The sequence below is a fragment of the Corvus moneduloides genome, chromosome 7, assembly GCF_009650955.1.
Source record: "Corvus moneduloides isolate bCorMon1 chromosome 7, bCorMon1.pri, whole genome shotgun sequence".
Lineage (NCBI taxonomy): Eukaryota > Metazoa > Chordata > Aves > Passeriformes > Corvidae > Corvus > Corvus moneduloides.
In genome coordinates this window covers 35,876,696-35,891,158 of record NC_045482.1, presented here as the reverse complement: position 1 = coordinate 35,891,158, position 14,463 = coordinate 35,876,696, and the positions used below count along the sequence as shown (strand labels likewise).

Genomic DNA, 14,463 nt, shown 5'->3' with positions numbered 1-14,463 from the left:
AAAGCCTTGGCAGGATTTTTTTTTTCAATAGTTTATTCATGATGTTCATTATTATGAGCTGTAAAGACTATGAGAATTTCATTTTTTAAATGTCTTATGGAATGTATCACTTTCTTAGATCTTGTAGACATGCTGTGGAAACCATAACATAAAATATGAGTTACTTACAATAACTAATTTTAATCCCATCTGCTAAGTATGACAACATTAGCATTTCCACTTAATTAAAAACACCCTTAAAGCAGCAATGTTTTAATCACTCCATTTTATTTACTCTCCTCCGGTGTCACTTATAATTGTAACTTTTTATTTTTTAATAATGAGGGATTTTTTTTTCTCTGTGCATCACACAAAAAGTGCTGTTGATAATTAGCAGTCTTCTGTTATTACTAGACTCAGGTGTCACAACTGTGTCTCATCCTCATTACAGTAAAAAATTTCACCTATCAGATTCATTATTGCTAGATAATGCGACTGAGAGCCTTAGCAGGCCCTCCAGAAAAGTAATTCAGCCAAGCAAAATTATCAGCTAATTATATTTAGAATCAAAAGCCCAACAACTATTTGCAGATAAATTGTATGAATTGAAGTGAATAGACCTGAATATTAAGATTCATAGATTTAGCAGATGATTTGTTAATTGGAATAAAAAGACCATTTACTAGCCATTTTAACAATAGATCAATCGGAACTCTTATTTATTATTTAGCTAGTAGTGCTTAAGGATTGAAATGAGGAGTAATTGTATTATTGTTATGATATGATACTTTTCTGGGAAAGCACAGAAATGCTTTGAAATTAAAGGATTCCCTGTGCATCCTCATGCCAAAGTCTGTGTCAGTGTGAGCTCTGCCCAGTTTGATTTGATGTTTAGCTCTTGACCACTGGAAGGTATAAGGTTTGTAGTAAAACTTACTACTCCTAGTAGGGACCGGTCAGAAAATACACCTAAACTTCGGTGTGGAGAGGTAGCGAAGGAGTATGCAAATAAGATCATTTGCAAATGAAAGAATTACAGATTTTTAACTTTTATCCAGCAAACCGTGGAGGCATTAAATTCTGATTTTACTAATTCATGATCCTGGTAGAGGTTTTTCGTAAGGGGAAATTTCATACTCAAACGATGACTCAGATCCCATCTTGGCCTGCAGTTTTGTTTTAGGGAGCTGTTCTTCTTTTTTTTTTTTTTTTTCCATGCAGACGATATGATTAAAAAGCAAATATTTTAACATAACTTAGTGATCTGAGCTATTACTGAAATGTCCACAGTTTCACTCTTTTTTTTTTCCTCCTAGATTAAAGAAAACTTTAAAAATCTATTTGCTTTGACATATGACACAATATTTAAGAACTGAAATCATCAATTAAATCACACATCAGAAACATTTCCCTTTGGTAAAAAATATAGTGCTAGACGATGTACACTTTGAAATTGTTGTTAATGTTTAAAATGCAATCTGAAGTGCATATGTTATTTAAAAAAAAAAAAACATAAATTACAAATTTTAAAAGTTTATGAAAAAAAAACCAGCAGTCATTTCTTAGCAAAAGCATTTGCAGAGAAATGTGTCTTTGGGGTTTGTGGATATGCATAGTTTTCTAGCATGAAAGCTGAATATGTTATTCTTTATTTTCTTTTTTTTTCCTGTTTAAAATTGAGTAGATCTAAAGGAAACAGAGTCCTTCCAGGGTACCTGTAATAAAGTACCAAACCTGACATTCACGTGAAAGTAGCAAAAGCCTTTGGGTTGTCACTGAAAATAGAAAAGGTGAACGTTGACAAGATTTCAGATTTTTTTTTTTATTCTGGGGAATGAGGGAAACTGAAGTTAAAAATAAAGTCCTCGTATGGTCAACATGTTGGAGGAAATTCAAAGCCTCTCATAAAATAAACATATTTTAAGAAGTGTTTTGAATTTCACTGTGTAATTTCTGGCCAACAGAAATTACAGTTGTATCTTTGGAGGGACGTTGTGTCAGATCAATGGTCATTATGCGAAAAAAATAAACTGAAACCTGGATGCCTTTAACCCGTTCAGCTGTTAAAATGTGAACTCCAAGGGGGACAGCTCTGCTACTGGAAAACTTTGTGCCACAGCAGTGCAATTCTAAAATATTTGGGTTTGATGTTATGGGAGATATGTAAAATGTTCCTTGGAAAAAAAACACGAGTACAAAGCTTCGCGCGCTTTGGCAAAGGAATTTCATCGGCGGTTATTAAAAAATACAACAGTTTATGTCCCGAAAAATAAAGGAAATTATCCAAAGCATGTGAGTAAGCTGAAATATCCCAGCCTGGAGCATGCTGCAAGTTGTTCCTGGGCTATATTTAGCTGTAACCTTTGGAGTCGGGAAGTCTGAGGGGAATATCTGCTGTGCCAGGTGAGGGTGGTGTGTGTGTCTGCGAGCACGCCCTGGTGTAGCCAACGTGCCCCTTGTTTTCCAGCAGCATTATTAAGCAAAGCCGTCCATACTTCACCATGTTGTTACATGTGTCTGTCTGCTGATTATAAAATGTGTTAAACAGTATTTAAAAAACAAAAAAATGCAGAGCTGCGCTTTGATTTATTCAGCGAACAAAACATATGCTCGCTGTTCTGTTCTATGTAATTCATATGATCAATAAAATTTTCTTTAAAAAGAGCAACTTTGGCATTTAGAAGGATTATGCTGCTGAAGAAAAAAAAAAAATGTTTCCCTCTTGCTGCATGCAGGCAACCTCAAGGCTCTTGCACGGAAATAAGTTTTTTGGCTGACTAACATCTATTTTTGTGTATTTGTGATTTCTAATCCTCAGGATCGAGGCTGTGCATTGTGGCTGTTACCCGCTGTGTCCCAAAGCCTTGGTGTACCCAGAGATATTCCCAGGTAGCTGCTTTGTTGCCTATTCCTTCTGCTGAAACGTAATAACGTGATTCCTGCTAAAATCCAAAGTTTGGGAATAAGCTTGAGTGAAAGCAATTGTTTATTTGGCAAGCCAACATGTTAGTGTTAAGGCAAATTTTATGTGTTTTAATACATTAGACGAAGTTTATATTTGCCATCTGTTCTTTTAAGATAACACAAAAGCAAGTTTTGAAATAGCATTCTTCATTGTTAGCATACACATCCCATAATGATAGATTTTTGTTAAAAGGTCAGTGATGCTGCAATGGTTTGCAGATTTTTATTTTTTGATACACAGAAGAGGGGAAAAAAAAAAAAAATCCAGGCCTGAAAATCACACCAAATTATTTAAACAATTTAATACTTAATAGTATGCAACTGCAGTACAGGATACACACTAATGTAGTACCAGTTCTTTGAAAAATCTCATCACTAAATGTATCACATATGCATTGTGTTACATTAGAATAATGTATTTTAATCACCCAAAGGAGATGTCTAAACAGCACAACTACACAGTCTTATTTAGCATTAAACATCCTTGTGAGCTGAGGTAACCTTATAAAATCATGCTTAAATAATGTAAAACACGAGGCGGCACAGAGCAATATGCATTTTTAATTAGTAAAGTGACTAATATCGAGTGTGTGCTTTGAGGTTTTTGTTTCATTAAAAATGTATCTGTTTTTCCTGCAGCTGAATATCTGTATTCTACACCTGAACAGCTTTTTAAAAGGCTTCAGAATTTCTGCAAGAGACCAGATATTGTAAGGAAACATCTCTATAAGGTAGTTGTTTGGAATAGTTTTAGATGATATAATGCCATATTGAAGTACAAAGGGAGAAAAAAAAAACCCTTAAAAAAACAACATTTAATTAACATACTAATGTTTAAAGGAAACATGCTAGGGAGGGATATTAGTCGTTACACTAACAAGGATTAATTAAACTAGATGCCAGTTGTATTAACCTAGGTCTTATGAAATACGTGCACTTAATGCATGCTACATGCTTTTTTTTAATTTATTGTTTTCTAAAATGACTGTCCTTTACATTTGGACCCAAGAGGCTTATAAAAATGAACCTGGATTAATGCAACTCATTAGTTTAAAAGGAAAATAAAAGAAAGATCCTACAATTATACTAATGAGGATAAGCCTACCTTCCTATCCTAATTTAATCTTCAAAAAATGCAGGTGACAGGTATCAGGTAAGACTTCTTTGGCTTCTGGAGTAATTTGAGTGCTTTTCATAATTACAATTATTTTAATTCTTTGCTTTATAAGGTGTGTTGAGCATTAAAGTTTATTGGGAGCATAATTTACTGGTATTTTTCATGTCCCCTTCTTTGCAGTTATTTCTGTAGAGAAAGTCCAGGTTCAGTGGCAAACTCTCCATTCAAGTTTTGCTCAAGTGTTCGATGCTAGAGCGACTTCCATGGTTTTAAGTGGTGTATTTACACTGATGGGAGTCACAATTTTTTTTTTTAAATTTGAATGTGGATGAAGCACTAAATGTTACATTATTCCAGTGAAGAGCTGTTACTACTCAATGCTGCTGTTTTCTGCATGCTGATTTGTACATTTACAGCAGTTTTTGACTTTTACTGTCCTGGCTCTGCCGTGGGCAGGTTGGATACACATCACCGCTGCACGACAGAGGTGTTTCAGCTCATGAAAACCCCTGAATTCAGCTGAAAGTCCTTGAAGGCTTGGGTGTGCATGGAAATACTCCTCGTGTTAACCCGTGCGACACAAATGCGGTTCTTGGAGCGTTCCCTGGCTGTCGCCGTCCAGCCACACTGTTAATGAGCAAGTTGGGTAATCTCCTCCTTAATTTGAAGTCTCATGCTGCCAACACACACAACCTCATGCCTCCACCTCTCTCCCTCCCTCTGACAACCAGAAAGTGTTGGGTCTTGCTGTCTTGTCTGCCTCTCTTCCCCTTTCTGCACGCACATAGCAGGAGCAGCGAGGGCTTAGCCCAAGCCTTGACTTTTTTTGTGACCTAAAAATAGGCATTTACATAATGATACATCAAAGATGATGTTGTTTCTTCAGGAAACAGTTAAACCTCAAGAAAAAAAAAAAAAGGAGAGAACCAAAAATGCAATTTAACACCCAATTTCAAGCTCATTATCTTTCATTGTCTATTAACTTGGCAATGGTTCAGAAGGTAGCTCATAATAGTTTAAAATGCTGACTGAACACTTCCAGTGTTCAGCATTACTTCTTGAGTCAATAGTATCGTAGAGTTAGGCATGGGGGCTTCAAAGGGAAAACAGTTCTTAAACGTTTACCTTGGTGTTTTCCAATGCTTCGAGCTCAGCTAATGGTTGCATTCACAGGGATTTTCTCCCAACGTATGGATTCTCATCTCCTGAACACAGAGCCAAGGCGTGCAAAAGATACTGATATAAAATAGTACAGGTCGAAAATGTGTGCACAAGCCCCGTAGGCAAAATGCTGATTTGCTTGAAGGATTTTTTCTCTTTTTAAAAGAATTCCTTAGGATGATTTGTAGGCAGAAGCTGAAGGTGTTTATCCTGCCCCTCATGCATGGGGTTTGCAGTCCCATTCAGATCTTCTGAGTGTCAGAGCTGAACCTCTGCAACAGGTAGCAATGGAGCTGAGTGGGGGATTGTTTTAAAATGAGGAAAGCAGAGCCTAATCCAGCACCTGTGAGCAGCAGAGGAAAGATCCCTGTTGTCTTTAATAGGCTTTGGATCAGCTCGGAGAATACTGTTAGAGTTGTCCTTTTGTGCCTACACCCACGTACACCTGGTCTTCCTTCACAGTGGACCATCCACAAAATCTCCTGGAAAGTGCTAGCTTAGTGCTGTGCTGTTAATGTCATTATAGCTGGAGTGATGCTGCTGTGTAAGGAAGCTGAAAAGGCTGAAATCCTGAAGGCTACGCAGCACTTGCACCGTATTTTCACTTTTTTTTCTGATCACTATAATATTATCTCTGCTTTAGTGGCCTAGAAAAGGGATCCCAGCACAAGAGTCAATGCTAACCAGCTCCTTGTGTTTCTGAAACCATCCTGCCTTACTCTCTGCATCAAGTTTATCAAGTATCTGTGAAATTTTGGAAGTAAAAATGCTTTAAAAGCAAATAGTGCTTTTCTCTGCTGGTGGGGATTCTGCTCCACAAGTTGGGAAATAACAACCTTGGCTTATCCTTTTACATATTGTTGGGATTTTATTACTCAGATATCTATAATAATTAGATAGTGGCTAATTAAACAGGCAGTTTATTCCTTCAGATGTCCTCAATGCTTGTGCTGACAAGATTAGGGGCAGGAAGAAGATAAATGGCAGTGGGGCAATGGGCTTAGGGACTGGACATAGGGAACATCCCTGTGAAAATGCACAGACCAAGGCATTAAACTGTAGCAGCTTAACTCCACGGAGCAGATTCATGCTGGCAGACTTTTAAAAATGTCCATAATGTAAGCACCTATGAAAACCTTTCCAAATGATGTACTGCTCACCCTGAGTATTCACACAGCACTCAGGGCTGGCTCGTTTGCATTTCAACCTTGCCTTCTGCCAGTTATTAGCAGAAGATTGAGATGAGAGGAAAGCAAATCTCATTTGTTATCAATTATTTGTTCTGTTCCAGTTTTATGGAATCAAACTCTAGTTCTGTGTGGTTTTGGTTGCCAAAGTAAGCACCGGAATGAAGCAAGTAACAACAACAGGGCATTGGTCAGGGCACACCACAGGACCTTTCAGTGCCCCATCTAGTAGATTTAAAGTTAAAATAAAATAGGGCAAAGCATTTGTTTCTGCATTATTTTTTTTTAAGTTTACCTTGCAGTTTCCTCACTTGAGTTTCTTAATTTAAAACAGCATGTATAAAGAGTATACAGTGGAAAGGGACAAGAAGAGTTGCCAAAAGCCAGGCATGGAAGGAGCTGACAACTTTAAATAATCTCTCCCAGCCCTCCCAGCTGAATGAGTGCTGGTTGACATGCTGTCAGCTTCAGTTCCTACAGAAAAATCCTACTCTCACTCACGCTTGTTTAACGGAGAAAAGAATTTGGCCCACTTTCTGACATTCATCTTCTCATTTCCATCACACTACAGAAGCTCACCTGCCTATGAAAAGACACATGGCATGATTTTTTTCTTTCTTACACCACTGTAGAAGGAAGTCTGCTGAATTCAAAGGGATTAAACTGCTGTAAAATCAAATTAAGTTCCCAGTTAGACCGTAGACATCTGAATTGTTTCCAGTCTCAGGATTTGGCTGTATAGGGCAGTTCTAACAAAACTTTCTTTTTTTATTTTTCTTTCCTTTTCTTTTTTCTCTGATTTGAGATAAAGCAGTACCTTGGGTATTTCAGGGAAACATGTAGAAGGGAAACCAGCTTCTGGTCCAGCTTTCATATTTAGGCAAAGCCAGGGAAGCAGCAGGAGGCATTCTCAGTGTAAGGATACAGGGCACTGGGCACATGAGGATGCAGGGGAGCCTGGCGCCAGATGTCCCATCAGCCACTCAGCCCTTTTTTTCACAGTTCCTGTACAGGCCATGTGAGAGCTGGGGATGGTGCCTCTGCCTTTATCCTTACCCAATCACCAGCAAAACTCCATGGGAAATTCATTTTTGCATAAGCAGCCTGGTCTAGTGGAAGGTGTCCCAGCCCATGGCAGGGGCTTGGAACGAGATGGTCTTCAAGGTCCCTTCCAAGCCACACTATTCCATGATTGTGCAATGTGTTCATGATGGTGTTTAATTTCCTTAATTAGCTCAGGTTTTCCTCACCTTCAGTTGTGTTGAGTGTCTCCTTGTCCTGGAGTTGGTCGCCTGGAAGCAGGAGCTCCCCCACCCATCTTTACTGTAGCATCCATTATTTTATAAACATTTGTCAAACATTTACAGTATCCCAGTCTTTTCAGTCTCTCCCTGAGAATGTTATTCCATGTTTATATTCTAATCTCTCATCATTCAAGCCATTCTGATGCTTGAGAGCTGTTTTTGTGCTGGTGTGATCATTGCTTTAGAGAATTCTAGGCCGTGCCATCAGTTTATGTGATGTGTAGTACTCTGATAATTTCCAACCTGTTCCTTATGGAGCCAATCCCACTGTTTACTTTTTAATGGTGAATGTATATTGAGCAGATGTTTGCTTACAGTGTTCTCCAGATCTTTTGTCCCGGGCTGATAAAGTTAATTCAGAGCTTTATAGGGTATGCAAATAGTGCACATATTTCCATTCATCCTGCTGGCTTTCCGTTCATTAGCAGAGCATGTTTGCAGAGTTAAAAAAGAAGGAATTGTATTGAATTTCTGTTTTTACCTGGCTAGCATTAGGTACAGGTCAGAAGGAGGTTAGAAACACAAGTGAGAGACTTGTATTTGCCTCTTGAGCTGCTCAGTTTCCAGTGAACGTGATTTGAAATGGTTTCAGAGGTGGTTTAGATCTGCTTCTCAGAGCCTGTGGTCTCGATCTGCTTCTCAGAGTCTGTGTGGGGAGGTTATAGTGGCCTGGGAGCTCTGGAGTGCAGTGTGCTGTGTCCATGCTCTCCCATCTCTGTTCCAGTGCTTAGGCACATGATCCTAAGTAAAATGTGTAAAGCATAAGGATTTTTTATGTGAAAGAAAACTTCCATTACTTACTTGGAACACAGAATCACAGACTAGTTGAGGAAGGTGCCTCTGGAGGTCACCAGCTCAGGCTCTGCTCAAAGCAAGGCCAGTTTCAAAGTAGGATCTGACTTCAAACTTGGATTAAGTTTCTCAGGATCACATCCAGGTCAGACTCGAGTCTTGATGCTTTCCATTCACTGTGTATGGCTGATACAGGTGAAATCCCTCTCTAGTTTAGGAGCTTGCACAGGTGGGAAGGTCTGCTGGACTGTGGGACGCAATTTAAGCATTTTGGGTCAACCTTAGGTCTTCAAGCAACTGTGGTAGAGGGAGCTTGGCCTGGCTAACATGGGTCCTCAGCGTGGAAGAAGTGAACTGGGAGAAAGGCTGTTGGAATTGCCTAATTTTGGGATCCAGACATAGATAAATGGATATATTTGTAGATGTGTAGTGGCCTGCACCTGCACTTCTCCCTGGGCTTGCCATGCTCTTGGCTCTCAGGTAAATATCCAGGAGACTCCAGCTCTCTGAAAATCACAGAATCATAGAAATACTTAGGTTGGCAAAGACCCTTAAGATCACTGAGTCCAGCCATCAATCCAACATTTCCATGATCACCATGTCCCCAAATGTTGGCCTGTAGCTCACAGCACTTGCAGAGTAGGACTAAAGCATTTATGGGGGCAACTTTCAGCATAAACACCAGGACTTGGAACTTCTCATTCTGACAGTATTAGATAGCTTCCAGGGGAGTTTTAGACAGCAAATGAAAACTGGCAGATGAGCCACAGCCACTTCAAAACAGTAGATGGAGAAATGGGTCAAAGGAAATAAGAAGAAAAGTTGCAAAAAGCATGAAAACTCTCTTTTTTTTTCAGTACAGTTTATTGAAATTACCTTGAGAAAAAAAGCATTAAAACTGTTTTCCTACTGTTACAGTCAGTCAGTGTGTTCTGAACTATGCTATGCAAGGTACTGCATGGATTTGCATCCAAAATTTGATGGTTTGTGTTTAAGGACAGTAAAAATGAGATGAGTTTTAAAAGTCCAATATAAGAAACTGCAGAACAGACCAGTTTGGTCACAGAAATACTGTTACTCTGCTGAGGTGTACTAAATGGCTCTGCCTTGGGCCTCACAGTGCACCCAATTCATGTAAAGCAGCGGTATCTTTTGATGGTGGTTTCCAAAGGTGGTTGGAAGCTTGAAAATTGAACTCCAAAAATAATTGCTGCAAACTGTTTTCCACCTTGATTCTTCCCCCTTACTCACTTGCAGGGGGAAGGAGCTGGATCACAGAGTAGATCTGACCCAATACAAATTGGCTCTGTAAATCATTCTAGTCTTGCCTGCCAAATCTCAGGTTTTGTGTGGAAAATTAGTCTCTAAATCTTAATTTTCTTAAGGCGATTTTTTTAAAAGTGCATAAAATCTACACTAAATCAGTACTGTGTGCTTGAACTCCAACTGTCCTGAAACAGCCAGTCTGAATGGATGAACACTCCTTATTAAATTTGAAAGGTTAGCTCTGAAGTCTAATGATGGGAGAGTAGACATTAAGTGCTTCAGTTCTGATCTTAAGACCCTAGAAACAAGTTGATTATTTCATGAAAAATACTGTGCTGCTACTGACATTATGCTGTTTGTTCTTTATGGGAAGATGCTGCTTTATGTGAAAACTTTGCTTCTTTTGATCTCCACATATTTAGGAACTGTTGATGGAATGATAGTGATGGAATTTTACTCCTTGAAAAAATGAATGTCCAGACCTTTGCAGAGTTATCACTCCTCAAAAAAAAGGAGATAATTCTCAAGCAAAGCCCAGACTGATGATGGTCAAGCAGAACTAGGCCCGGCTCCTGCTGGCTTGTGGTTCTGCCATGTCTGAGGATGAGAAGGGCACATTGGTCCCTGAGGGTGTCCAGTCCTTGGCGTGTCCAGTGACACCACCAGTAAAGCAGAGGGAGCCAATAACCTGGGCCTGATGACCAGCTCACCTGTCTTAAAAAAACCCCACTGAGTTCACCCCGTTTTTAAATAGCACCACATAAGTGTTCTTTGACCAACTGGCTTCCACCCCTCCTGAAATCCTTCCTGCATTTTGTGTCCCAGCCTCTAACACGGTTCCGTGTGCTTCTCTCTTGTGCTTCCTCGCAGGGCGAGACGGCCGGGTTTTCTTGGGCAGCGCTCGGCAGTAAATTCAGGTCTCTGCTCGCAGCAGAACCGAGGGAAGATTTGTGACAGATGGGGCTAAGTCACAAACTTGCAGCCTCAGGCAGAATTGTGGAAGTTTCCAGAGTGTGCCCATATTTACCTGATCAGAGAGAAAAGAAAATCTGCAGAGGAAGCCGAGCCTGGCTGCTTGTCATAGCTGACACAGAGCCATCTGCCACAAACCTGTGGCGGCTTCAGATCTCCAATCCCTGCCACCACCCCAGCTCAAATTAAATACAGATTCTTAGAGACGTTATGATGGTTACACATGTCCTCGGCATCACATGCAGGAGACTGTTCAAAAAAAATATGTGGCCTGTTGTGTAACCGCACTCATGTATCCCATATGTGGTGCCACATTGAATTTCCGGTTGAATCTGTTTTTATCCTTTGTACTGGATGACATGGTGCCTGAATTCTTTCTTTTCGCCGACACGATGGCAGCCAAGCTGCAGCTTCAAACGCTCACACTTGGCTGAGTTTCTACCTAGGTTGCCAGGTTATCATTGGAGCCTTATTGTGTCCTCAAAGGGCCACAGGGCCTGAAAGGAGGATCCGAATGCTGCCGGACTAATTGGGCAGCCATCTCCGGGTTGTTGGGAGGCAAAGGGCTGCTTGAGCACTTCTCTTTCTCTCTTTTTTTTTTTTTTATTGCAAATTAATGACTCTCTGGCACAGGGGTTTTTAAGTGAAGGTATTAATAAGGGGTCTGGCAGGTAATCCCATGATTCGTGGAGTTACATTTGCATTTAATTAATCTTAAAGAAAGCTGAAAGATAAACAGCTGTAATTCAAACTAGCATTGGAAATATGCTACATGGTGCCATCTATCCGATAAAATGAAAGCCGAGACACTTGTTTTATTTCTCTCAAGGATGGAGAACAAACAGATAACAATCAAAATACTTCCAATAAAAACCAGTAGTTTAAATGTAATGGCAGTTCATCAAGAATCTTTGCATGCAGTTGCAAATACAGTCTTTTAAAGATAAATCACTTATGATTCCTGCAGTCAAGCCGCAATATTTGTTGATGTAAAATGTTTTGAAGATGTAGATTGTACAATAAATTTTTAATAAAGTGCCCACTGCAATTTTTAATTAGCATATCTCATTCATGTATAAGTGTGTACATCTATCTGTATGTTTATCACCATGCATATCCTTGTGTCAGAGTCAATGAATGCAATTGTGTCTTTATCTGCTGAAGTAGAATCTGGTTTGCAAGTGATAATAAAACCTTATGACAATACTGAGATTTTCAACTCTGCTCTGGGAAGAAGCAGGAAGAGGACTCTGGGTAAGGTGTTACGACGCGAAGCCTGGTAAGACTTGTCTTTGCAGACAGATGTGTTCTCAGCTTCCCTGAGATCAGGGAGGGCAGCTCCTCTCCCTGAAAGGGGTGAAAGGCACAGGCTAATCCCCCTCCCCACACCCGCCTTTGTCACTTCTGACACCATCAGGAAGCTGAAATGTCATTTTTCAGCATGAAAAGAGGGCATGTGGTACTTCTTGTTAAAATTACCCCATGAAGCAATCAAAAACAACCCAGGGAGACCCAATGGAAAGTGTTTGGGTATTCTTCTAGCACTGCAGGGTTGTAATTTTGCAGTTATCATCTCTCTGTATGCGAGTTCCTCCTCCTTTCTGCTCAGCCAAAGCCCAGCTTGGCTTTAGGCACTGCATGTGGTTGGGTGGACATGGTCTTCCCAAGAGCATAGGTCTGGTGGTCATCCTTGGAACAGCCGAGGAACAGGACTGCCTTGCACTCCTACCAGAGGGTATCATAGATGTTTACCAGTGTCATCACACCTTGCACCAGCAGATTGGAATATTTTTTGGCTTTGCTGCTGGGGAAACTGAGGCATGGTGCAGTTATAGCAAATTGCTTCAAGTATCACAGTGAGTCATCCTCCAAACCAATAAAAGGGAAAGAGGAGATGCTGTAACGCTGCACTCAGGCTTGTGGTGAGCAGACTCAAAACATCAAAGCTGTGTGATTTGCACTCAAAGGCTCCTGGTGTCCTCAGGGCACACCCTCATCAGCCCCACGGCCAGAGGAGGTCTCGCCCAGCTCCTTGGTGAGGTGGAGCTCTGCCCTGCTGAACTTACTGGCAGTGATACTTCAACCATGCCTACCTCTGTCTGGTGAGCAAGGCTTCATCTTGGTGGAAAATTTTTCCCTTCTTCTGAACCCTTGCAAATAATGTTTTATAATAGAAACTCTGTGAGGAGTTTAATTGCAGGGTAATAAATAGCAATGCTGTGTTATCTCCTGATATTTCTTTATATTCTTAGCGAAGATGCACAGCTGCTCTGGAGCAAGGATCCCTGGAAGTGTTCAGGGCTGGCTTGGACAGGGCTTGGAGCAACCTGGTTTGGTGGAAGTTGTCCCTGCCCATGGCAGGGGATTGGAACTGGATGAGCTTAAAGGTCCCTTCCAACCTGAATCATTCTGATTCCATGTCCTTACCGCATCATGGACCTGCAGGTTGGCCTCATGTCAGGGGCCACCCTGTCCTGTTTGAGGTCCTCAGTCAAGAAAGAGAGTGATGTAGGAGTGCCAGGTAGCCAGAGGTGATATTTCCCCCAGAGAGTGTCCCCTTCAGCCCTGCAGACTGAAACAACCTGCGGAGTTTTGCCTCTCAGTTTCAGCAGAGGAAACGAGACTGTCGCCCTGCGCTGCTTCATTTCAACCCCTCACTTCAAAAGGTCAGAGAGACAAATTGGGACCTCGGTCCCATTGTTCCTACACACATGAGTAAGCAGTGAATGCAGACACCTAATCTTGTGAGTAGAGCGAGAGCATTGAACCTTGATTTGCTTTCATATTTATTGATGTTTCACCTGCATTGACACAGCAGTGCCAAGGCTTTAATGCAAGTTTCAGTGCAGAGTCAGGGCTGGGTTTTCCCGACTCTGTGCCAGTCTCACCAGGCAGCACCCTGACCAGACAGCTCCTCCTGCATCAGTAACAGGCCAGGCACCTAATCCTACAATCCTTTTGTCTCAGCATTTGAGGTCACAGGAAACACAGGTTTATTCCACACGAGAATTGTCTTTTCCCATATAATAGAAAGGAAAATCCTAAAGCAACTAGGGAATTCTGTAGCAAACCGTTTCCAGCATTCCTAGCCCCACTCTGGTGCTGCAGGCACGGCAAGGAGCCGTGGCACCGACCAGCTTCCATCCCTGTTTGCAGCACTGAGACCTCTGCCTCAGCTCAAAGCTGTTCTGAATTAGGTGGTTAGATTTTTCTAATTGCGTTTTTAAAGACCGAGCCAGCAGTTCATTAGAAATCACGGAGCAAATTCTGCTTCTCTATTACACCAATATAAATCTTGAATGAATTTATATCAGGATAACTGGGAGGGTAGAATGTACCTCCCATCTTGTTCCTCAGATTATTAAAAGTTAAAGGGCCTTGAAAATTAAATTCACCTTTCCCTGTTCAAGCTGTTTTCTCTGTTTTTTATTCCAGAAAGGACAGTTGAAAATGATTAACCAGCCTCCTTTCTGCTCATAGGCGCTTTCAAGTTGGGTTCTCATGTACTAGCCCAAGACTAGTTTGTGTGGAAAAGACCAGAGGGCATTTTCTTTCAAACAAATTGTTTTCATGGGAATAATTTCCCAGAGAATTATATTAAAACCTTTCAACGAATCCTTGATTTTTGAAAATAATAAAAAAAAAAATTCCTCTTATATATCCTTGATTTGGGGAACTTGGCATTGTATTTGCAGATATAAATGAGCACCTTAATGAAAGT

The 14,463-nt window shown here is 40.7% G+C and overlaps 1 protein-coding gene across 12 annotated transcripts in view; it reads left to right on the top strand.

The window, feature by feature from the left end:
• Positions 1 to 11,948, top strand: part of GTDC1 (glycosyltransferase like domain containing 1) — a 172,626-nt gene extending 160,678 nt beyond the window's left edge. For 11 of the 12 annotated variants that reach the window (XM_032114027.1, XM_032114031.1, XM_032114022.1 and 8 more), the window contains 3 exons: positions 2,798 to 2,868; positions 3,583 to 3,674; positions 10,641 to 11,948. In XM_032114027.1, coding sequence (XP_031969918.1) covers positions 2,798 to 2,868; positions 3,583 to 3,674; positions 10,641 to 10,724 — 247 coding nt within the window. In that variant the 3' untranslated portion in view covers positions 10,725 to 11,948. The remainder of the gene's footprint in view (positions 1 to 2,797; positions 2,869 to 3,582; positions 3,675 to 10,640) is intronic. The other variant, XM_032114030.1, reaches the window with a different exon arrangement.
• The last annotated feature ends 2,515 nt before the right edge of the window (positions 11,949 to 14,463 follow it).